Below are 24025 nucleotides of genomic sequence, written 5' to 3'. Positions count from 1 at the left end.
TTCCCTCTCTCACTGTCTCTCTCTGTCAAATAAATAAATATTTAAAAATATATGTAAAAAGCAAAAATTGACAGCTCAAAGGAGAAACAGTTTTACAATAATACATGGAGACTTTAATACCCCACTCTCAATACTAGATACTGCAAGCAGACTGAAGGAAGGAAGGAAATAGAGGACTTAAAGAACACAACAAACCAACTACATCTCACAGACATATACAGAATACTCTACCCAACAACAGTATGTTTTCTTCTCAAGTGCACATGGGACATTTTCCAGGATAGACTGCATGTTAGGCCACAAATTAAGTCTCAAAAGATTTAAGAAGACAGATACCATACAAAGTATTTTCTCTGACCACAGTGGGATAAAGTTAGAAATCAATAACAGAAGTAAAATGGGAAAATTTATAAATCTGTGGAAATTAAACACTTAAGAAAATCAATCGTTCAAAGAAAAAAATCACAAGGGAAATTAGAAAATACTTAGAAATTAACAAAAACAAAATCACAACATACCAAAACTTATAGGACACAGCAAAAGCAGTGCTAAGGAGATTTATAGTAATAAACACAACATTAAAAAATGGGAAAGATCTCAATTCAACAACATAATTTTACAACTTAAGGAACTAGAAAGAGAGGAGCTAAACCCAAAGCTAGCAGAAGGAAGGAAATAAAGATTAAGCAGAGATAAATGAAATAGAGAATAGAAAAATAGAGAAAAGCAATGAAACCAAAGCTTGGTTCTTTGAAAAGATCAGTGAAATTGACAAATCTTTAACTAGATGGACTAAGAAAAAAAGAACACTCAAAATTACTAAAATCAGAAATTAAAATGAGGACATTACTACCAATTCTCTAGAAATAAAAAGGATTATAGGAGAGTACTATGAGCAACTGTATGCCAACAAATTAGATAACCTAGATGAAATGAATAAATTCCTAGAAACACAAAGCCTCCCAAGACTAAACCATGAAAAAAAAAATAGAAAAATCTGAATAGATCTATAGCTAGTAAGGAGTTTGAATTAGTAATCAAAAATTTTCTGTTGGGACCCCCCAGGTGGCTCAGTCGGTTGACTCTTGATTTCAGCTCAAGTCTTGATCTCATCATTGTGAGTTCGAGCCCCATGTCAGGCTCCATGCTGGAGCCTACCTAAAAAAAAAAAATTTCTGGGGTGCCTGCGTAGCTCAGTCAGTTGAGCATCCGACTCTTGATTTCGGCTCAGGTCATGATCTCAGGGTCCTGGGATTGAGCCCCACGTCAGGCTCTGCACTCAGTGCAGAGTTTGTTTGAGATTCTGTCCCTCTGTCCCTCCCCCTGTTCTCTCTCTCTCCAATAAATACATAAATAAAATATTTTAAAAAATTTCTGATGAAGAAAAGCTCTGGACCTGATGTCTTCACTGGTAAAGCCTACAAAACACTTAAAGAAGAACTAACCTCAATCCTTCTCAAACTCTTCTGAAAAACTGAAGGGGAGGGAACACACCCTGACTTATTCTATAATGTCAACATTACCCTGAAACCAAAGCCAGACAAAGACAGTACGAAAAAACTACCCCAGTACCCCTTATGAACATTGATGCAAAAATCCTCAACAGAATACTGGCAAATAGAATTCAACAGCATATTAAAAGGATTATATGCCATGACCAAGTAGGATTTATTCCTGGAAAGCAAGGATGGTTCAACATATAAAAATCAATCAATGTAATACACCACATAAACAGAAAGAAGGGGAAAAAACCTACATGATCATCCCAATTGACACAGCAAAAGCATTTGACAAAACTCAACATCTCTCATAATAAAAATACTCGGGGCCCCTGGGTGGCTCAGTCGGTTCAGCGGCTGCCTTCAGCTCAGGTCATGATCCCAGGGTCCTGGGATCGAGCCCCGCATCAGGCTCCCTGCTCAGCGGGAAGCCTGCTTCTCCCTCTCCCACTCCCCCTACTTGTGTTCCCTCTCTCGCTGTCTCTGTCAAATAAATAAATAAAATCTTTAAAAAAAAAATACTCAACAAACCAGGAACAGAAGGGAATTTCCACAATCCAATCAAGGGCCCCTATGAGAAACCCACAGTGAACATTATACTCAATGCTGAAAGACTGAAAGCTTTTCCTCTAAGATCAGGAACAAAGCAAGAATGCCCATTTTTGCCGCTTTTTTCCAAGATGGTGCTGGAAGCACCACTGAACTGTATACCTAAAAATGGTCAAAATAGTAAATTTTATGTTATGTTTAACAAAAAACATAGCTATTATAGTTCTATATGGTCATTAGCATGACTTTTTTAAAAAAAGATTTTATTTATTTGAGAGAGAGAGAGAGCACAAGCAGGGGGGAGGGGCAGAGGGAGAGGGAGAAGCAGACTCCCCACTGAGCAGGGAGCCCAACACGGGGCTTGATCCCAGGACCCTGGGATCATGACCCGAGCCAAAGGCAGATGCTTAACCAAGTGAGCCACCCAAGCGCCCTGGTCATTAACATGACTTTGAATGGATATATGGATAGACACTATTTATTGGATCAGTCCCTCATCAATAGAGTCTTAGGTTGTTTCTCAATGTTTTGCAATTGCAAGTAGTACTCTGATGAACATCCTTACATTTAAAACTATGTGCATGATTTTCTGATTTATTCCGCAGCGTAAATTACTAGAAGTTGCTTTGTTAGATTTACATGGTACTAAGGATTTTGATATATACGACACAGTTACCCTACAGAAAAGCTTACCAATTTGTACATCCACAAGAAGTGACTGACATTCTAAGAGTGGGCACTCTTGATGACATTAATCCTATCTTAGGTCCTCTGGTCCTCCAAAGGGACCACAGGAAAGCAGAATGGTTCTCTTCCAGAGACAGAAATTATGGTAGTTATGGACCATTTCACGAAGAGCCAAAATTCCATGTTAAGAAGCTACCCTGCTGGAAGCGAATCTCAGAGCTGTCCCTGCTGGACATTCCATCTGTGGGCCCTGGATACCCTCCCCTCCATCAGTCTCCCCACTAACCTGAAACTATGCCCAGGCCCCTCTTTCAGTGTTCTCCCAACTCACTCTGACTTGGGCCTTGGCTGTTGGTGACTTTGTCAATGTCACTGCAATTTATGATAGGCCTTTTTCGTGTTTGGTGTAGAAAACAAAAATTGAAACAAACAATCAAAAAAAGACAACAAAAACCTCTCGGGGAACAGTCTCTATATCCTTTTTTTCTCCACAGAAACTGGAGGATGGCTAGGTGATAGAAATTTTCTTAGCATCTCTTAACTTCTCCAAACCCATTCTATTTGATCTTACATAAAAATCTAAAAGCCTATTTCTCCAGAAGCTTTAACCTTCTTTTCTCTCCTAGTAAATAGCTAGATTTCTCTACAGAGAACAAACAGGGGGCGCCTGGGTGGCTCAGTCGGTTAAGCGTCTGCCTTCGGCTTGGGTCATGATCCCAGGGTCCTGGGATCGGGCCCTGTGTCGGGCTCCTTGCTTGGCGGGGAGTCTGCCTCTTCCTCTCCCTCTGTGTGCTCTCTCTCTCTCAAATAAATAAATAAATAAATAAATAAACAAATCTTTAACAAAAAGAACAAACTGATGGTTACCAGAGGGGAGGAGGGGTAGGGGATGGGCAAAATGGGTGAAGGAGAGAAGGAGGTACAGGCTTCCAGTTATGGAATGAATAAGTCATGGGAATAAAAGGTACAGCATAGGGAATATAGTCAATGATACCGTAATAGCATTGTATGGTGACAGGTGGGGGCTGCAACTGAGCACAGCATTAAGGTATAAACTTGTTGAATCACTATGTTGGGCACCTAAAACAAATGTAACATTGTGTGTCAACTAGACTCAGGGGAAAAAAAAAAAAAGTGAGATTTCTCTTAAGGGCCCTCAGGAGATGGCTGAGGTAATTATCTAGGCTAAGACAAAATATAGCAGGGAAATAAAAAAGAGGTCAAGCCTGATTTTAACCTTATAAAAGTAAAATATGTATATGGTAAAACGTTCAAACTGTACCCAAGGGTATACATGAAAAGTCAACAATTTCTTGCCATGTAAGACTTTAGTCCCTCTTCTCAGGGGTAAGCATGGTTAACAATTTTGTATGTATCATTCCTGAAATTTCCTAAGCATATACAAGTTATTGTGAATATCAATTTTTACACCAATGTGATCATCCTATCCATGATTTCCTGCACCTCACTTTCCCCCCCTCAATAATATATCTTAACAGGGGCGCCTGGGTGGCTCAGTCATTAAGTGTCTGCCCTCAGCTCAGGTCATGATCCCAGGGTCCTGGGATCGAGCCCCGCATCGGGCTCCCTGCTCTGCGGGAAGCCTGCTTCTCCCTCTCCCTCTCCCCCTGCTTGAGTTCCTGCTCTCGCTGTGTCTCTCTCTGTCAAATAAATAAATAAAATCTTAAAAAAATATATATATATCTTAACAGGTTCAAATCAACACTTCTAAATCTATGTCAATTTTTTTTAACACATAGGTTACTATATCCATCGTGTGGATAACACCATTTCTTTAGCCATATGGACATTTAGATTGCTTCCAGGTTGCTATATAAACTTTGCAGCAATGAACACCTTTCATCATCCATCTTTATCGTAGTGTACACCTACAGAATAAAATCCTAAACACGAGAGGCGCCTGGGTGGCTCCATGGGTTAAGCGTCTGACTTTGGATTTAGCCTCAGGTCATGATCTCAGGGTAGTGAGAGCGAGCCCCGGATTGGTCTCCATGCTGGGGGCATGGAGCCTGCTTCAGATTCTCTCTCCCTCTCCCTCTGTCCTCCCCCTCTGTCCTCCCCCACCTTTAAAAAAAAAAAACCCTTAAATGTGAAATTGTTGGGTCCAGGGAAATGTATGTTTAAAATATTGGAAAATATTGCCAAGCGGCTCTTCGAACTGTGTCCTTAAGCAGATTTTGTTCTTTGGCAAGATAGAAGAGTGTTTTTAATCTTAATTTGCACACATTAAGAAAGAAATAAGGACTTTCAAAGTAGCAAGTGCTTATGATGTCTGTTGCCAATGGAGAATGACTCACATATTGTGCATACAAATAATGCCAGGAGTCCACCTGCCTGAGAGTGGTCGGTCCCTAGCACCGGCTCGCCGAGTGTTCAGGGGCAAAATAAAGCAGAAAACTGCATGTTGCTCAGCAAGCCTGGCTTTCCATTAACTTCCCATTTATAGTATCAGTCGTGTGGCAACGAGCCTGAAACTATCTGGCTACAGGGAGGTAAAATCTTCTGTTGTCTTAACTGAATAAAACAACACAAAATAGTGACACTGATAAAGAAGGAAGTAGAGGGCTGGTGCCAAATATTAATGAATTTGGAACCCACCAGCATATCTACTTTTTATTTTTTTTTAAAGATTTTATTTATTTATTTGAGACAGAATGAGAGAGAGAGAGAGCACATGAGAGGGGGGAGGGTCAGAGGGAGAAGCAGACCCCTCGCCGAGCAGGGAGCCCGATGCGGGACTTGATCCAGGGACTCCAGGATCATGACCTGAGTCGAAGGCAGTTGCTTCACCAACTGAGCCACCCAGGCGCCCAGCATATCTACTTTTAAATGTCTCGGGCACAGAGTCAAGGTAAAACCATCTCCGTGGGAGACGAGCTAAGTCTACAAAGTGAAGAGATCATTTTCATGACGGACCGTGAAGTGTCTTTACTATGGCCGGGAGCTTTTCGCTCTAGCGACACTGTCTATTAGCTGCTAAGTCGCCTGCACCCTCGTCGCTCCATAAATATCGCTGTGGCCTGCAGATCCCGCACTGCCCTAACCACCAGCTCTCATTCTGGGCACATCTATGGCGACTAGGAACGGTCAGGCATTCCTACTGTGCTTTCCGCAAATGTCACCTACGGGACACGATGCATCTCTAGGAAAGAGCCTCTCTTGCTGGAACCTTTTTCATCCTGGCCTGGCAGGGCCTGGTGGGATGGGTAACCTTCAGAGCAAGGCCAAGGGATTTCTCCTAAACTTACTTCATTGCACATGTAACTACTGAACTAAGGATAGCTTAGAAGGAAATGCACTATTATCTCCATTTTACTAACGAGAAAGATGAGGCACAAGAGAAGTTAAGTAACTTCCCTATGGTCACCTAGCTAGCAAATGGCAAGAGAATGGAGATTTGGGGCACCTGGGTGGCTCAGTCGGTGAAGCATCTGCCTTCGGCTCAGGTTGTGATCCCAGAGTCCTGGGATGGAGCCCCTTGCTCGTAATCTCTCTCTCATGCTCAAATGAATGAATGAATGAATGAATGAATGAATGAATGAATGAATAAATAAATAAATAAATAAAAATCTTTAAAAAAAAAGAGAGAGAGAGAATGGAGATTTGAATCCTGCTCTGACTCCAAAACCCCCATCCTTTCTTTCACTATCTGGACAGGCTCTATTTCCATACTTCTTCCCCACCAGCTGAAAAAGGAAAAAGTCAGCAGTGTACCACGTTTGGAACTCACAATGATTTCGAAATGCAGGGTATATGTTACCTTGTCAGAATCCTGAATTATTTTAACATTCTCTGTGCCAAATTTTTCACCATAAAGTTTCACAAGTCTCAGGGAAATCTCTGAGAGGCCGGTGAGCTTTGGTTCTTTATAGATGTACTCCTTCCCATCTTCTTCTTCAAAGAAAGACTATTGTAGAGTGAAACACACCATCACTTATAGTCTGAGCAAGCACAGCACTTAAAGAAAGTGTACAAAATAGCTAGCAATAATATATTTGAAATACATTTTAAATAGTACTGAAAGCCACGTGGCGTGTATTCACTCTTTTAACTTCAAATAAGTAAGAATTTTCAAATTCGCCATCATAGGGACAAATCTTCTATGTTGTACTCTGACCTAATGGATTTAGATATGGAAACCAAAGTGAACTTTACACTTACAGAGCCTCCTGGCCTGCTGTGATCAGCCCTCTATCTAGACACACTCCAAGAACCAGTACCCGCGGCTAGAGCAATCTAATAATTCAAAGGTGAATGTTTAAAAAGAAAAACAACTTTATGAACGGAAGTATACTTACTTGGCCATAAAAGGCAACTCTGAAGAAAGTTCCTAAAAGTCTTTTTTTTGTATGCATAACCTCTAGAACTTTTGTGTAAGCTCCATGAAGAGTTCTATAAACTTGAGTAAGTTTCTGAAAAAGGAAAATATACAAATCAGCTTTGTCTTTTGGTTCATTACTAAATGGCTAAGATACATGCACTGGGTTGGGGGGGGAGGTTTGGGGAAGCAATGCTATTTCCTTTTCAAAATGGTTTTGTTGGGGTCCCTGCCCCTTTGTCACAATTAGACAAAATTCCTCAACCATGTTGTCTAAGGGTAGAGGGGCGCCTGGGTGGCTCAGTCGGTTAAGCGTCTGCCTTCAGCTCAGGTCATGATCTCGGGGTCATAGGATTGAGCCCTGCATAGGGCTCCCCGCTCAGAGGGGAGTCTGCTTCTCCCTCTGCCCTCTGCCCCTCCCTGCCACTCACGTTCTCTCTCTCAAATAATCTTAAAATTTTAAATTAAAATAAAAAAAGCAGATATAAAAATGAGTATATGCCTCAGTGAGGACTGCTTTTATACAAGCTTACAGAAGTTTTCAAAGAGCACCCAGAAAAAGGGAGTAGGTTATTTTCACATTATTAAGAATGTGAAAAGACAACCTATAAAATGGGATAAAATATTTGCCAATTACAGATGTGATAAAGGTGTACTATCAGAAAACATAAAGAACTCTCAGGGGCACCTGGGTGGCTCAGTCGGTTGGGCGTCCAACTCTTGATTTCGGCTCAGGGTCATGGGATCGAGCCCCTTGTCGGGCTCCATGCTCAGCGGGGAGTCTGCTTCTCCCTCTCCCTCTGCCCCTCCCTCCGCTCATGCTCATGTTCTCTCTCTCTAAATAAAATCTTTAAAAAAAAAATCTTAACAAAAAAAGAACTCTCACAACTCAACAACAAAAAGACCAACAACCCAATTTAAAAATGGGCCAAGGTCTTGAATGGACATTTCTCCAAAGAAGACACGCAAATGGCTAACAAGCACATAGAAAGATGTTCAAAATCATTGGTCATAAGAAAGTACAAATCAAATACCACAATGTGATAACACTTCACATCCACTAAGATGGCTTTAATGAAAAACCCAAAACAACAAGCATTGTTCAGAATGTGGAATGTATACATTGCCGGTGGGAAGGTAAAAGGGAAAGCAGTTTGGTGGTTATGCAAAAAGTTAAACAAAGAATTATCCTATGACCCAGCAATTCCATTCCTAGGTATATACCCAAGATAAATGAAAACATATGGCCACACAGAAACTTACACACGAATGTCTATAACAGCAACTATTTATAATAGCCAAAAGGTGAAAACAACCCAAAGGTCTGCCAATGGATGCATGGATAAACAAATTGTGTCATATCCATGCAATGGAAAATCATTCAGCCATAAAAAGGAATAAAGCTCTGATCCAGGCTACAACTTGGAATAACCTCTAAATATTATGCTAAGTGAAAGAAGCCAGACACAAAAGGTCACATCTTTTTTTTTTTAAAGATTTTATTTATTTATTTGAGAGAGAGAGAGAGATAGCAAGAGAGAACATGAGTAGGGAGGAGAGGGAGAAGCAGGCTCCCTGCTGAGCAAGGGGCCCGATGCGGGGCTCAATCCCAGGACCCTGGGATCATGACCTAGGCCAAAGGCAGTGGCTTAACCAACTGAGCCACCCAGGCACCCCCAAAAGGTCACATCTTTATTAATCCCTTTTTATGCCACATCCAGAATAGGCAAATCCAGAGAGACAGAAAGCAGATTGGTGGTTACCAGGGAATGGCGGGTGAGGCGGAGAGTGATTACTTTGTGGGTAGGAGGTGTTTTCCTGGGGTGATGAGAATGTTTTGAAACTAGAGAGAGGTGGTGGGTTTGGACTATCACGAATGCACTGAATGATCCTGAATTGTACACTTTAAAATGGCTAATTGTATGTTCTGTGAATTTCACCTCAATAAAAAAGGGGAGCACAGAAACAGTTGAGCTCAATTGGAGGGAAATTTTCCTTATCTTTATGGCTGTTATCTCGGATACTTTTCAGCCCATCCCATAAAGATACAGTGAAAAATTATACATCAGTGTCCTAGAAACAACGACTACACCTCGTGTAGAACGCCAGGGGATCTGCACAGACCTTTACAAGCCTCCAGGGAAACAGGAGTAGTGTCCCTATAGAAAATACCGTTTCCGGGGCGCCTGGGTGGCTCAGTCGTTGAGCGTCTGCCTTCGGCTCGGGTCATGATCCCAGGGTCCTGGGATCGAGCCCCGCATCGGGCTCCCTGCTCCGCGGGAAGCCTGCTTCTCCCTCTCCCACTCCCCCTGCTTGTGTTCCCTCTCTCGCTGTGTCTCTCTCTGTCAAAATAAATAGATAAAATCTTTAAAAAAAAAAAAGAAAAGAAAATACCGTTTCCTCTCACGTGTAGAGAAGATGTATTTTTCTTTCTTCCCTGTTAGTTAATTGAGGAGCAAAATGCTCCCTGGGTTTCTAACAGCCTGATCTTCAAGCTAGTAAGAAAGTAGGTACTATGGACATTTTACAAAGGTTCTTAGGATGTAATGCTATGAGAAAAGGAGCAATGCCATTTCTTTTCTTTTTTTAAAAGATTTTATTTCTTATTTGAGAGAGGGAGAAGGAGAAGCAGGCTCCCCACCAAGCAAAGAGCCTGACATGTGGCTCGATCCCAGGACCCTGAGATCATGACCCGAGCTGAAGGCAGACGCTTCATGGACTGAGCCAGCCAGACACCCCTGCCATTTCTTTTCTTGTCTCATGGGCTATTCTTTGCCACCTCTATGACCTAGGTTTAATTATTCATCTCTTGCTTATTCATAGAATCACTTGAACTCCATTATGGTTTTTCAGGCATGTCCCATATACACCAAAAGTATGGCAAAGAGAGAAAGGCCTAGATCCTGGGAAAAAAAAGTGAGTTGGACCAGAGCCAGTCTGAAGCAGAGATCAGAACACTATGCAGATGATATTAAATGTATGTGTTTCCCCTCTGGGAAACTTCTTCAACAATGAGAGCGTGCTTGCTATATGTAAGAATAAATGGCTTTGCTTTAAAGGAAAGGGTGGGGGGGCTTGAATCCTAAATCACCCCTTCCCAGCACAGCAGGGGTAGAAATTATGATACAGACTCAGAGACTTGAATATAAAACATTCCTATTCAGTGAGGTTGGCAACAGGTGTTCATTATATACTAGTCTGTTTTTTTTTTTTAAGATTTTATTTATCCATTTGAGAGAGACACGGAGAGAGCACCAACAGGGGGAGGGGCAGAGGGAGAGGGAGAAGCAGACTCCCCGCTGAGCAGAGAGCCGGACATGGGACTTGATCCCAGGACCCTGAGATCACGTCCCAAGCTGAAGTCAGACACTCAACCGACTGAGCCACCCAGGCGCCCCACTACTAGCCTTTATTAATTACCCTTTACCAACAGCTTTGGCTGGCAGACTAAACTGGAAAAACTCATGGCAGGACTATTACTAGTGTCTTAATTACCTCCCCCATTCTCAGCTGCCAGCACCTTTGGTCTCCTCATGGAATTGCAGAGAATAGGCTAGGCCTATGCCTCTTCTCAGAGCAACATGGAAATTCAGTAGCTTTTTTCCATGAAGGTTTGGTGAAGACAACACTGAATTTTTTATGCCCTGAGGGGAAAGGGGGGGGGAAGTGCTAGATTAAAATGTTCTAAGAACCACTTACATAATCAAAATTTAAACTTATATTTTAGATGTTTTACCCTTAATTTCATTTGGAAAATGTATATGAATGTAAGGTAGAATTCTCATTTTAGGATTTCACAGGATTTTGAAGGATAGGAACTTTCAAATTGGACGAATGTGTCAAAACGACACAGTTAAGTATCTATATTCTATAATAAAATACAAATGCCATAATACAATGAACCTTCTAATTTTGAGAGGACACATAGTAGAGGGATAGTGACATAACTACATGACTGTTTTTTTTCCCAAGACCAAAATAAAATGTAGTTGAAGCCAATGATGCAAATGTTTAAATTACCTACCTCAAATTCACGACGTTTCTCATAAATTGGAATGATCAACTTGGAAATCTCAGAAATCACTTCATAACGTTCTGCTTTCCATAAGCCATCCACACATTGTTCTAGCAACTCCAGCAACACTTCCTGCATTAAGAGCAAAATGCAATCAGGAATTAGAGATGGTTTGACAGTTCTGGGCAAATAAATCCTGAACCATTTCAAGTTCACAGAGAACAAACAGAACGTGCACCGAAGGAGTAGGGCTTATGTAACTCTATTTTCTAATTCAAATACTTGAAATATTTGAAATGGAAACCCTTCTTAAAAATATGAGAGTAATCCCTGACCATAGTGAAGTGTACCTATTTATTTTGTTCACTCACACAATGAAGATGTTAACTGTACTTACAAATGTCACCCATTAAGGAGTATCTTTAAGATACTCACAAGAAGATGGGGACTCGGGGAGGACGCCACGTGACTACAGAGACATTGTTTGTTCCAAATGGGAGAACGAATGAAGGTCTGATGGGATAAACCCCACTAAGCTGATGAATGTTCATTGTTGTTTTTTTTTATACTGAAGTTATATTTACACAGAATATAACAGAGTCTTAAGAAGATTTGACAACTTTCGGGGTGCCTGGGTGGCTCAGTCGTTAAGCGTCTGCCTTCGGCTCAGGTCATGATCCCAGGGTCCTGGGATCGAGCCCCACATCGGGCTCTCTGCTCGGCCGGGAGCCTGCTTCTCCCTCTCCCACTCCCCCTGCTTGTGTTCCCTCTCTAGCTGTCTCTCTCTCTCTCTGTCAAATAAATAAAATAAAATCTTAAAAAAAAAAAAAGGATTTGACAACTTTCAAGCTCTTGTGTTAGCGATATGGATGTTTATGAAAATGAAGCTTTTGGTAAAGAATGCTTCCTTCCTGACTGTTGGCCCTAAAACTGGGGAGATTGAGAGGATAATAGCTCAAGATAGAGATCTCTGACTGTGCCAGAATGATAACAGCTGCGACAAATTATTTTATGACCCACCATCTCATGTTCTCAACAATAAGAAGATGAAGCCCATTACTGCGGCTAGCCCTAAGTCTTAACAGCTTGTTTCTATCTCGAAGACATGCTCTTGAGATTTACAGAACTGAATGCTAAAACGGCTCTTCCTGTATGCCCTTTAGCAATTTTGAACTCAACTTCTTCCTAAACTGGTTCTTTCACTTGGGTTTTTCCTAGTCAGCCGGGTCAACACCCTATGAGCCCTGAGCTAGAAAACTTAAGAGTAGTTTTGACTCAGCTCCTGGAATGGGTTCAAGGGTGTCCCTCAAAAAGAGATGTTGAAGTCCTAACCCCCAGTTACCAGAAGGCCAGAATGTCACCTTATTTAATTAATTAATTACAGCACAATCATACTGGAGTACGGTGGCCCCTTAATCCAATATGGCTGGGATCCTCACAAGAAGACGGGGACTCAGGGAGGACCCCACGTGACTACAGAGGCAGAGTCTGGAGTAACACAGCTCCAAGTCAAGGAACGCCAGAGACCAGCCAGGAAGAGGTGAGGAAAGATTGTTCCCACAGTGTCAGAGGGGAACATGGTCTGCTGACACCTTGATTTCAGACTTCTAGATGCTTGAGCTGTGAGACGATACGTGGGTGCCCTCGGTTACGGCAGCCCTGGAGAACCAGTGTGCTCTCTCTCCACTCATCCTCTCATCAGCTCGTTGCCAACTTCCGCCAGTTTGACTACCTAAATATTTCTCAAATCTGACTCTTCCTCCACTTCTACTCTCACTGCTAAAGTTTAAGACCATGTCATTTTTTTCTAATTGGTCTTCCTGCCTCCAGCCTCGACACTTATAAATCTATCTGCCGTAGGCTTCGGATTCCAAGGCAAACCGGACCACGTCCCTCTCCCCTTCTTAAAATCTCATCATGGCTGCCCCTTCTTTCACAGAGCAAAGGACAAGTTCTTTCATTTGGCACACGAGGCTTGCAATAGTCTGGCTGATGCTTCTATAATCTCATCATTCACCATGCCCAGCCTTGTACTTTATGCTCCAACAACAATGAGCTACTAGTAGTTTCCCTGCCCTCACTCTGTGCCTTTGTTCATGCTATGCCCTCTGCCCTTTACACCGCTTCACTTGGTTAACCCCTTTAAGACGGCTTAGGTATCACCTCTTCTGGGATCCTTCTCCTAATCAATACAGACCAGCAAGACACTAGATAACCTTTTATCCTGCTCTGAGAATTCATTGGGTGGATATACATCCCTCGACTTGCCCATTATCTATGTATCTGACTTTCCAAATAGGCTGTGACTCTTCAAGAGTAGTAACAGTATCTTATTTATATTGGTTTCTTTAGTCATTAATGCCAAATTAAAATTTCTAGCAACAGTGGGAAGGAAGGACTTTGGGGGAATTAAAAATCTTTTACAAACTAGTGAGTCCCAGAAATGTAAAGCTGGTTTATAATAGGGAAGAAAAATCCACTGTAATATATAGAACAAAGCAGGATACAAGAGAAAACTGGTACCTCCAACAATAGATACAGAAAAAGCACTTGAAAAAATGCAACATCCCTTCATGATATTAAAAAAGAACTCTCAGCAAACAAGAAGGAGAAGGGATCTTCCTCAATCTGATAAAGGGCATCTACAAGAAACCTATAGGCTGAACACTCATAAGTTTGAGAACGAGTCAAAATGCCTGCTCTCACCACTTGAATTCGACATGATGCTGAAGGTGCCAGCCAGTGAAACAAGGCAACAAAAAGAGAGAAAAGGCATATAGATTGGCGAATGTAAAACGGTCTGTGCAGATGACATGACTGTGTACATAGAAAAGCCTAAGGAATACACAAACCACTAAAACGAATATGCGTATTTAGCGAGGTGGGAGATCGTAAGATCAACATACAAAAATCAATTGTATTGATATATATTAGCAACAATAAATTGAAAAAGAAATCAAGCAATACTATTTACAGTGGCAGCAAAACATCAATTATCTAACAATAAATCTAGCAAAAGACAATAAATCCAGCAAAGCCCTGAAAAATCACAAAATACTGCTGGGAGAAATGAAAGATGACCAAAATAAAGGTTCACTGAAAGATTCAACATTGTTAAGCTTGCCACTCTCCACGTAAACTTAACAAAATCCCCAAAAAACTTCCAGCAGGCTATTTTGAGGAAATCAGAAAAGAGGATTCTGAATTTTATATGGAAATTCAAAGGATGTAGAATAGTCAAAATGACTTGGAAAAAAAAAAAAGCTGGAGGGCTAACACTACCTGATTTCAAGACTTATAAACTTAGAGTAATCAAGATGGTGTAATATTCATATCAAGATGGACAAATAGGTCAGTGCTACAGAACAGAGTCCAGAAATAGGCTGCACACATATAAAGAACTAAAATTTGACCAAGGTGCCAAGTAATTCAATCAGGCAAAAGGAAAGTTTCATTTTCCCCCATATGGTGAGAACCATCTAAATATCTGCTTTCAACCTTGACCTCTATCTAATTCCATGCTCAAAAATGAATTTCAGATTACAGACCTAAATATAAAACTTATAAACAAAGTTTATAGAAGAAAAGGTAAGGGACGCCTGGCTGGCTCAGTCAGAGGAGTGTGCGACTCTTGATCTCGGGGTTGTGAGTTTGAACCCCACGTTGGGTGCAGAGATTACCTAAAAATAAAATCTTAAAAAAAAATGTAAGACAATACATTTGCAATCTTGAGGTAAGCAAAGATTTCTCAGACCAGACACAAAAAGAACAAACCACTAAAGATGGTAAATTGGGCTTCGTCAAAACCAAAACTTTTGGTTCAATAAAAGACTAAATTAAGAAATGAATAAACAAATCAAAGATAAATCTGCACCACATATATCTGACAAAGAACTTATATCCTGAATATATTAAAAAAATGCCTACAAATCAACAATAAAAAAATGAACAATGCCATTTCTAAAAATGGGCAAAAGACTTGAACACACATTTCACAAAAGAAGATAGATGAAAGGCAAAGAAGCACATGAAAAAGTGCTCAACATCATTAGTTATTAGGAAAATATAAATAATGGGGCGCCTGGGTGGCTCAGGAGGTTAAGCGTCCAACTCTTGACCTCAGCTCAGGTCTTAATCTCAGGGTCGTGAGTTCAAGCCCTGTGTTGGGCTCCACGCCCAGTGTGGAGACTATTGAAAAAAAAAAAAGGAAAATATAAATTAAAAACAAAATGAGATACCAATTCATGCCTAATAGAATGGCAAAAAAAAAAAAAAAAAAAGATTAGCCACATCAGATGTTGGTGGGGATGTGGAGCAACTGAAACTCTCGTCCAATCCTGGTGGAAGTATAAAATGGTCCATCCACTTTGAAAAACTCTTTGGCAATTTCTTGTAAGATTAAATACACAACTTTCCTGGGATCCAGCAATTTTACTCCTAGCTATTTACCCAAGAATAATGAAAGGTCATAGATAAGAATGTTTAGAGCAGCCTTATTCGTAACAGCCCCGAACTGGAAACAATCCAAAATTCATCAACAGGAGAATGGGTTAAAAAAAAAAAAAAATCAGTTATCAATACAATGGAATACTATTTAGTAACGAAAAAGAACAAACTTTTGATATACTCAACAACATGGATGTATCTCAAAAACATTAGGTTAAGCAAAAGAAGCCAGACACAGAAGGGTATGTATTGAATGGAGTGAAGGATTCCATTTTTATGACACCAAAACAGGCAAAAGTAATCTACAGTGATAGAAATTAGGTGGTGGGGAGGGGAGACTGACTAGAGATGGGCATAAGAGAACCTTCTGTGAGAATGGATATATTCTATTTCTTGTTTCTGCTGGAAAGTTACACGGATGTATACAACTGTCAAAATTCATCAAACTGTTCACTTAGGAATGTGTTAATTACATCCTTAAAAAGTACTGCAAATCATGGGACGCCTGGGTAGCTCAGTCGGTTAAGCATCTGCCTGCAGCTCAGGTCATGATCCCAGGGTCCTGGGATCAAGTCCCGCATTGGGCTCCCTGCTCCACAGGGAGCCTGCTTCTCCCTCTCCCTCTGCTGCTCCCCCTGCTTGTGCACGCTCTTTCACTCTCTCTCCCTGACAAATAAATAAATAAAATCTTTTTAAAACTAAAAACTATTGCAAATCAAAGGTCAGGAAAGCAGTTTTAGAAACAAATTAATTTCATTATTATTGGTTTAATTCATATATTTAAATACAGGCACTAAAGAGACAACCATTTGTACTTTTCATTTCAATAAAGCTCATAAATCAGTGTCAGTTATTTTTCCTTTGGCTCGGGCATGAGGACGAAGCCTTCTTCCATAAGCTGAAACATACGAAGGCTATTTTTGAACATGATTCTATGGGTATACATCAAATAAAATGTATAAACTATTACTGTAGAACACACAAGAGTTCCAACAAATGTGTTTACATAGAAAACAGATTATAGTTCTTGACTAATAAGAAATGTTGCCACTCTCCTTGAAAGTATTAGGGTCAGCCTCAAGGCTACTTCTGTGAATAAGATGAAGCTGTTATTTGGAAGACAAGAATATAACTTCAGTTGTGCTCAACCATTTATCTTCCGTGAACTCCGCTGAGTCCTTCCACTGGCAGCCCATAACAACTGGAAGTCTCTGGAAAATCATTTAAGTCTAACTAAGACCAAAAAAAAGTGAATTAACTTACCCAAGGCTTCACAGTCAAGAATTGAGCTGGAATTAAAATTCAAGTTTCTAGCATGCTGTAAATATCTACTCTTCTCGGTTCTGGGGTAAAAGGTAACGTCACTGTCAAGTAGGTCAACCATCAAGTGTGACATTTGTGTGGTACTTAATGAGCCAAGAGAGCTTTCACATTTATTTTGAAGTGACCAGGATGGTATTGTCTTTATGTTACTGATGAGGCAAGAGACCCATATAGAAATAGTTAAAGCTTCTAGGCATGTCATTTTAGCTAAATGAACGAGAGCTAACTTAAGATTGTCTTGTATTAAAAAAAAAAAAAAACAATAATTCGGGACACCTGGGTGGCTCAGTTGGGTAAGCGGCTGCCTTCGGCTCAGGTCATGATCCCAGGGTCCTGGGATCGAGCCCCACACCAGCTGCCTTGCTCAGCAGGGAGCCTGCTTCTCCCTCTGCCTGCCGCTCTCCCTGCTTGTGCTCTGTCTCTCTCTCTGACAAATAAATAAATATAATCTTTAAAAAAAAACCAATTCATAAAGTATATCTCTGTCACTTCAACCTGATTGCTTACGTTTCTTAATACAACTCTAAACAATGTATTTCTATGGAGCTACAAACCCTTAAATTTCTGTTTTTGTTCATTTTTCATCTTCCCATTCTTTGCAAACTTCTCCGTGGTTCAGTCTTTGGTTCTCTGGTTTCCACTGGCTATGTTATCTCCCCTCCTCACTCTGCTTTGGTTCTCACACAGATGACTTCCAGATGTGGCTCTCCAACCCTGATCTCTCTCCTCAGATTTGGTTCCAAACTTCTAATGGCCTGACAGTTATTTCCATCTTGATACATTCCTATTTCAAATTCAACACACGTCAAAAACGGAATTCATCATCTTCCCTGGAAAATCATCCACCTGTAGTTTTTCTGGACATCCAAACCCAAAAGCTCAGAGCTACCTTTGACTCTTCCCTTCCCACAGCCAGCAGGCCTTCCTCCTTTCTTCGTAGTGTTTCGTGACTCTGTCAGCAGGTGGGTTTTGGCCCTGACTGCCTCATTCCTGGACTCCTGGGCAGCCCTCTCTCTAGCTCCCACGTTACCGCCAAATTACCCTCTCCTCTTCCTTGCTTTGATCCTGCCATTGTTCTGCCCCCAAAACTTTGAGAGCAATTCAACATTCTGCTGGATAAAGCCCAAACATTCAAAGTTTCTCAAAAATCTGACCTCAACTACTTCTCTCTGTGAACCCAACTGGGTTTAGCCAAAAGGATCCATTCTACTGCCCCGATGCCTTACGCTTTCCCACTTCGTAGCTTTCGTCCCTGCTGGTCTCCTTCTCTGTTAGACCGCCTTCGTGGTGTCCTCTTTCTTCACCCCACCCCTCTCTAATCACAGCTCGCTGCTCTACCTCAGCTCAAAGGCATCTCTCTCACCTTTGACTTTCCATGGAACAGTCCACTGTGTGTATTATTCAAATGGCCTGGTCTTGTTTTGTTCTGTTTTTTTTTTTTCGCATTCCGTGTAGGTAGACATTGGAGGTCAGGGTTTGGCCCTCGCTAATTATTTTATAGCGCCTACATCACCAGCTCCAGAGCCTTGCTCCTAAGTCAATAAATATTTGTTGACTGACAACCAAAGCCGTTCGGTATCCTTATGAAGTTTACAGCAGAAATGTTCCATTTTTAAAAAGACTCTTATGCATACTCTGCTTAGCTGTTACACTGTGAGCTATATTTTTTATGGAAATTTTTCCAAAGCATGTTGACCCTGATCTGGTTACTGGGATGGTTATTTGAAGATGATAAATATCACCTCTCTAAAGCCAGACAATAGGAACAGTTCCAGAGGCAGGGTTCCACATTCCAAATAGGGACATCTCTGCCCTGGGCAGTTTTCATGCTTACAGTTCATTGGTCCTTAGTTCCCTTCCCAATTAAGTTAGCTGTAATAATTTTTTAATATGAATTTTAAGAAGTTAAATTTATATAACTGGCATTGCAGGCCCTGGAATCTTACTTCACTATAATGGACATCCATCATTCCAGCATCTTCTTTCATTGCTCCTTCTTCATCTATATTGGGAGTAATTTTCTTGAAGGCTGAACATCCATTAGGGAATAATTCTGTATGAATAGAAAGCAGTGAAAGGAATTTATTTTTTTAAAAAAAGCATTTTGTAAATAACAGCTTTACAGGGACTGGTTACCCTTAAAAACAAACGCAGATATTTTTGTGCCGATCAAAAATCCTATGTGCAATTTTCAGTCTGTAAAGAATTTTACAAATGATTCCCAACTACTACACATTTTACCAGTCTTTTCCCCCAAAATGCGAGCTCAAGTTACCAACAAGTAAGTTTCCTTCTTGGACTCTGCATCATCTCCAATGGCTAGTAAAGGCAATGCTTCCCTAGTGTCATCTAACACCTTGATCCTGTATGTTTCTCGTTTGTCCCCTAATCAAGGAGGGCATGTACTTTTCAGGTAACCAGAGAATAAACTTTTTTTTTTTTAAAGATTTTATTTATTTATTTGAGAGAGAGAGACAGAATGAGAGACAGAGAACATGAGAGGGAGGAGGGTCAGAGGGAGAAGCAGACTCCCTGCCGAGCAGGGAGCCCAATGCGGGACTCGATCCCGGGACTCCAGGATCATGACCTGAGCCGAAGGCAGTCGCTTAACCAACTGAGCCACCCAGGCGCCCCAGAGAATAAACTTTTGTAACCATTTCTAGTTCCTAATTTCACTGTAGAACTGGAAAAGGAAGTGGGTCATTGGAGGAAGCCTAGCCTAGGACTTGTAAGAGAGGCAGAAAGAGAGAACATATGGCAGGGCTGAAGCATCCTTGGAGAAAAGGGGCAGGCACTGGGAGAATCGGAGCTTTCGGAGTTCGAGGGCTTCAGGTCTATCACTAATTGCGTGATTCGAGACATGCTCATCTCTCTAGAACCGTAAAAAGTTTCATCGGCTGTAAAACAGAGAGAACAGCTACTTCGTGAGAATTAAAGGAAATGCAAAGTGTTTAGAACAGAACCTAGCGTATAGGGAGTGTTGAATGAGTTATTAACGACCAAAGCTACCAATAAATAAATGGGCTTTTCCAAGATTGGACAATTGTTGCCAGCTGGCAGAGTAAGTGAGGATACAGCTGGGCCCCTGGGAAGCAGCAAGTGAGCCCAAGCTGAGAACAGCTGCTGTAGGATCGTGGACCAAATGGTTCCTGTCAAGCGAGAGTCTAGGTAGAGAAGGCAGGCCACGCGGCTGCCCTACACACTCTGGACAGGGGAACATGTCCAAGCAGCTCTTGTCGTGGCTGCCTTCATTTACCCTTCTGTAAGTGGGCTGTAATTTAAGAGTTACGGGAAATCCAGGCTCCTTATAAAAGAATCTGCTAGTCAGTGAAAAGTGGCTGGTCACAAGCGAATAAAAACTGTTGCAATCTATTGTTCTACACCCTCTAGAACAGTGGTGCTTAGAAAGCATGATCTACTCACAGCTAAAGCGCTGGAAAGCTTCCCGAGGTTAGAGGTTGGGGGGAAAAAGAAGGAAGACTTAAAAGAGAGTCAGACTTCATATTTAGGAGATTTCTCAGAATTCTGGTACCAAAAAAAAAAAAAAAGGTCAGGTATTGGGGCTTGGATTTTGCCAACTCCTCTTGTCTAAATGAAAGCTAACTGGACATAGGCCATCCGGTAAGAGGCTTGATGGAGCGTGAGTTATCAAGTAAGCACCATGGTTCTGTGAGAGAATCAGAGAGAGAGACAGAATTCGGGTGAGGGAAGATGGGGTCATTCTGAAGTCCTTCTTCAAGAATGGAGAAACACATTGGGGGCAGTCAGTGGATTTCTGTGAAGGAAGGAGAAGCAGAAATGAAAATGAGATTTACTTTGACCCAATGGACTTTAGGGCCATTTTTGTGCAAAGAAATTAGGTAATAAAAGACACTGAAGATAGGGCATGACACACTCCGTTTCTGAAGATAAGCATGCCTCAAATGGTCTGTGATAGACTTCTAGGAGCAATCTATTCAAAGCGCTGGACCACAACAAGATAAGGAACTGGCACCAGAACATAAATCAATACATCTTTTCCTTCTTTGAGGAAGTCTACGGGCGAACAAATGTCCACTGAATTAAATATGCCCAGTGACATAGCTGATTTACATTTAGGATAATACTCCTTACCTTGCTGTGGACCAGTAACAAACAGGTCTCAGATCGGCCACTCTCTGGGTAGTGCATTAGGAGAATGTTTTGAAATCGAGGAGAAAATGTCCCACTTGATCACCTCTGTGAAGTCAAGAGCCAGGCAGGAGGGAAGAGGGCCCCCAAAACTTGAGCAAAGCGATAGAGTGTAGTCCTCGACAGAGAAAAACCATCAGTCCCTGAAGGCCTCTGGCCGCTAGGTCCATGACTAGGGAAGAAATTCCTGTCTGCTCTGAGATTTATTAAGTGATTCCCAAATCTAGGATTCTTCTAGAATGCTGTAATTTAGGGGAGGACAAAAAGAGGCACACTCCTATGCCTGAGATCAGATGAGGCTACAGCATCGTGGGAGAGAGTCTTCTGGTATATATTTTAAGTAGAAGGAGGGCAAATTATGTTGTTTTTTTTTTCTCAGAAACTGACAGGTTAACACCCACTTTGAAGTTTGATGTCTGCTTCATCTGGCAGAAAGCCTACTGTTATGGATTGCTAGCCTCGGATTCCACTATTCTTACTAAGTGTGTTATCTTGATTTCTATGCCTGATGATGTAACTTTACCTAGAGGAGACTATAACCCCTTGTTTGCCTAATTTATTAGCACCCACCAAACTATCCAATGATATGAGGACCCTTTTGGTTGTGAGGGTCTTTAAAATGCTGGAAAGATTTTCAGATGAAGCAAGTTGCTGAATCTAGAAGTGGCCAGTGTATATACCCCAACAAAGAGAGGCATGCATTTCAGGAACCTCACATAGCCCTGTGTAGCATTACAGAAGGTGGTATTCAAGAGTCTGCTGTCGATCTTTCTGGTATATAACCTGGATTCCTGACCTTGCCCTTCATAGCTATAGCTTCTCGATTCCTGACTGCTGTCCCAGGGAAAGCAAGATGCAAATGGTCCAAGGACAGACCATTACCCTGAGCACAAGTGATCCCAGGGGAAAAAAAAAAAAGTGGGGAGGAGTTTGGAGGATGGGGCAGCAGTCCAACCCTTGATAAAGTAAGACTGCTGGTCAGAAGAAGGATAAGAGGTTGAAAGTCCTGAGAGGAGGGCAGAAGAGGGGAAAGGCTGTGATTGGTAAGGAATCGGGAAATAAAAAGCCTGCAGAACTTAAGCTATCAGATCCTGGGTACAAAGAGTTGAGAAAGGGAGCAACATTACCCTATAAGGAATGAAAAGAACAGACTCTATGGGAAAGGAAATTCCTTTTTGTGGGTTGTTGGGGGAGCCCTCTAGGACGGAAGCTCTGTTGAACCCTGGACGCCAAGTGGGGGTGGGAGAATGCAGAGACTTGACTCTTGTCTTCCCCGGGGGGGCAGAGAACAGTTGTGCCTGCCCTCAGGAAGAGAAGAGGGAGAGGTACATAAAGTCTAGCCTCCAAAGGAGATCTAGAATATTTGGGGCTTCTCAGATAAAACAGAAATAGGGACATTTAGGCCTGGTTTCTATTTTATATCTGTGGGGGTAAGAGTAACCAACACCCAGTAAGCATCACCACTTAGAGGTAACTTACGTAAAAGGAAGAGAATGATAATGCCTAGGATCCCTCTAGTAGGAAGAGCAAGAGCTTTGGCTGACTGAAAGAAGTGGGGGTGGGGGTGGCAGGGAGAACTGCACGTCTCCTTCCCCTTTCCCTTTCCAGTTCGGTGCCTGCAACATGAAAAAAAAGGATCTAGAAATAGGCCATTGCTGGTCTTCTGGAGTCAGCCCCCCAAAAGCGGGGGGGGGGGGGCGGTGCAAGCCTTTGCTTGTTAGGCAACCACCCAATGGACAAACTAGTTTTTTTCCTTAAAAACTGTAAACAGGAGAACATCTGTCTTCAGTATGTGAGCTGGTCGGTAGTATTTCATTTCATTTTGATTAAAAGAAGTGCTTTATAATGACTTCAAGAGAAATGGCATAGGAGTTTGAGAAAGCAAAATTTTTGCAATTGAGCTGTCAAAGATTTAAAATACCTTCTACTAACTCTCCTTCCCCTTTGTCTTCGTGATCAAAGGACACTTAACAGTAGAAAGGTTGTGGAATTGCTCAACTATTCTTGTGAAGTAAGTCTGTCTTTAAGTGTTAATAAAACTTTTTTTTTTTTCTTTTCTGCACTCAACTGTATACTTTTATTTACAGGGCAAATATCCAGCTCTTATCTAGATCCTGAAGTTCTCAGACTGGATAACAGGTTAACGGATTAAGTTTTTAACTTGTGTTTTCAATTAGTAGTCCGCATTGGTATAACTAGCATAGTTTAATCAGCTAATCACCAAAAGAAGGTGTTCTGGATCCTCGGAATGACTAAAGCCAAGGGTGGGGGGAACCCTGAGGATTTTACTTCCGTCATCATTTTGGAATCAGCTTTGCTAGTTTAAGCAAGTAGGATTTTCCAAGTTTAAAAATAGATGGCAGCCTATAAATAAATATGTAAACTCCTAAACTTGACATTATGTTTTGTTTAAAATGCTAAACATTTTTTCCAACTCTGAGAGGGGCCCCCTGATGTCTATGAAGGGTAAACTCTGAAAAACCTCGAAGGGATCATGAAGTAAGTATTTAAATGGGGGTCGGGCAAAATGGGTGAAGGGGAGTGGGAGATACAGGCTTCCAGTTATGGAATGAATAAGTCACAGGAATAAAAGGCACAGCATAGGACTGTAATCACTGGTACTGTAATAGTGTTGTTTGGTGACAGATGGGAGCTACACCCGTGGTGAGGAGAGCATAACGTATAGAGAAGTTGAATCACTATTTTGTGTACCTGAAACTAATGTAACACTGTGTGTCAACTACAGTCAAATAAAAAAAAAAGGCTTTTAAGCACCATTTACACTTACCGAAACATGTCACACTGTTTGGTGTTCAGGCTAGCTGCCTCAAGCTAATGTCCAAAAAAACCACAGCAAAATATATATATATATATATATATATATATATATATATATATATGTTGCTATTTGTCCAGTCTTATATTTTTAAAGCTTAAGGATTGATAATGGAGATGAATAATTCTTGATTTTTGCTTAATTGTAGGGTTTTTGGACTT

General features: G+C 41.3%; 1 protein-coding gene across 5 annotated transcripts in view; it reads right to left on the bottom strand.

Annotated features, from left to right (window-relative positions):
- Positions 1-24025, bottom strand: part of DOCK11 (dedicator of cytokinesis 11) — a 186686-nt gene that overhangs the window by 10223 nt on the left and 152438 nt on the right. For all 5 annotated transcript variants that reach the window (XM_035007699.1, XM_035007720.1, XM_035007708.1 and 2 more), the window contains 4 exons: positions 18805-18911; positions 11099-11221; positions 7055-7168; positions 6517-6663 (listed from right to left, as the gene is read on the bottom strand). In XM_035007699.1, coding sequence (XP_034863590.1) covers positions 6517-6663; positions 7055-7168; positions 11099-11221; positions 18805-18911 — 491 coding nt within the window. The remainder of the gene's footprint in view (positions 1-6516; positions 6664-7054; positions 7169-11098; positions 11222-18804; positions 18912-24025) is intronic.

The sequence above is a fragment of the Mirounga leonina genome, unplaced genomic scaffold (assembly GCF_011800145.1).
Source record: "Mirounga leonina isolate KUSES-001 unplaced genomic scaffold, KU_Mleo_1.0 Mir_101664, whole genome shotgun sequence".
NCBI classification, from domain to species: domain Eukaryota; kingdom Metazoa; phylum Chordata; class Mammalia; order Carnivora; family Phocidae; genus Mirounga; species Mirounga leonina.
This window is presented reverse-complemented; position numbering and strand designations above follow the sequence as displayed.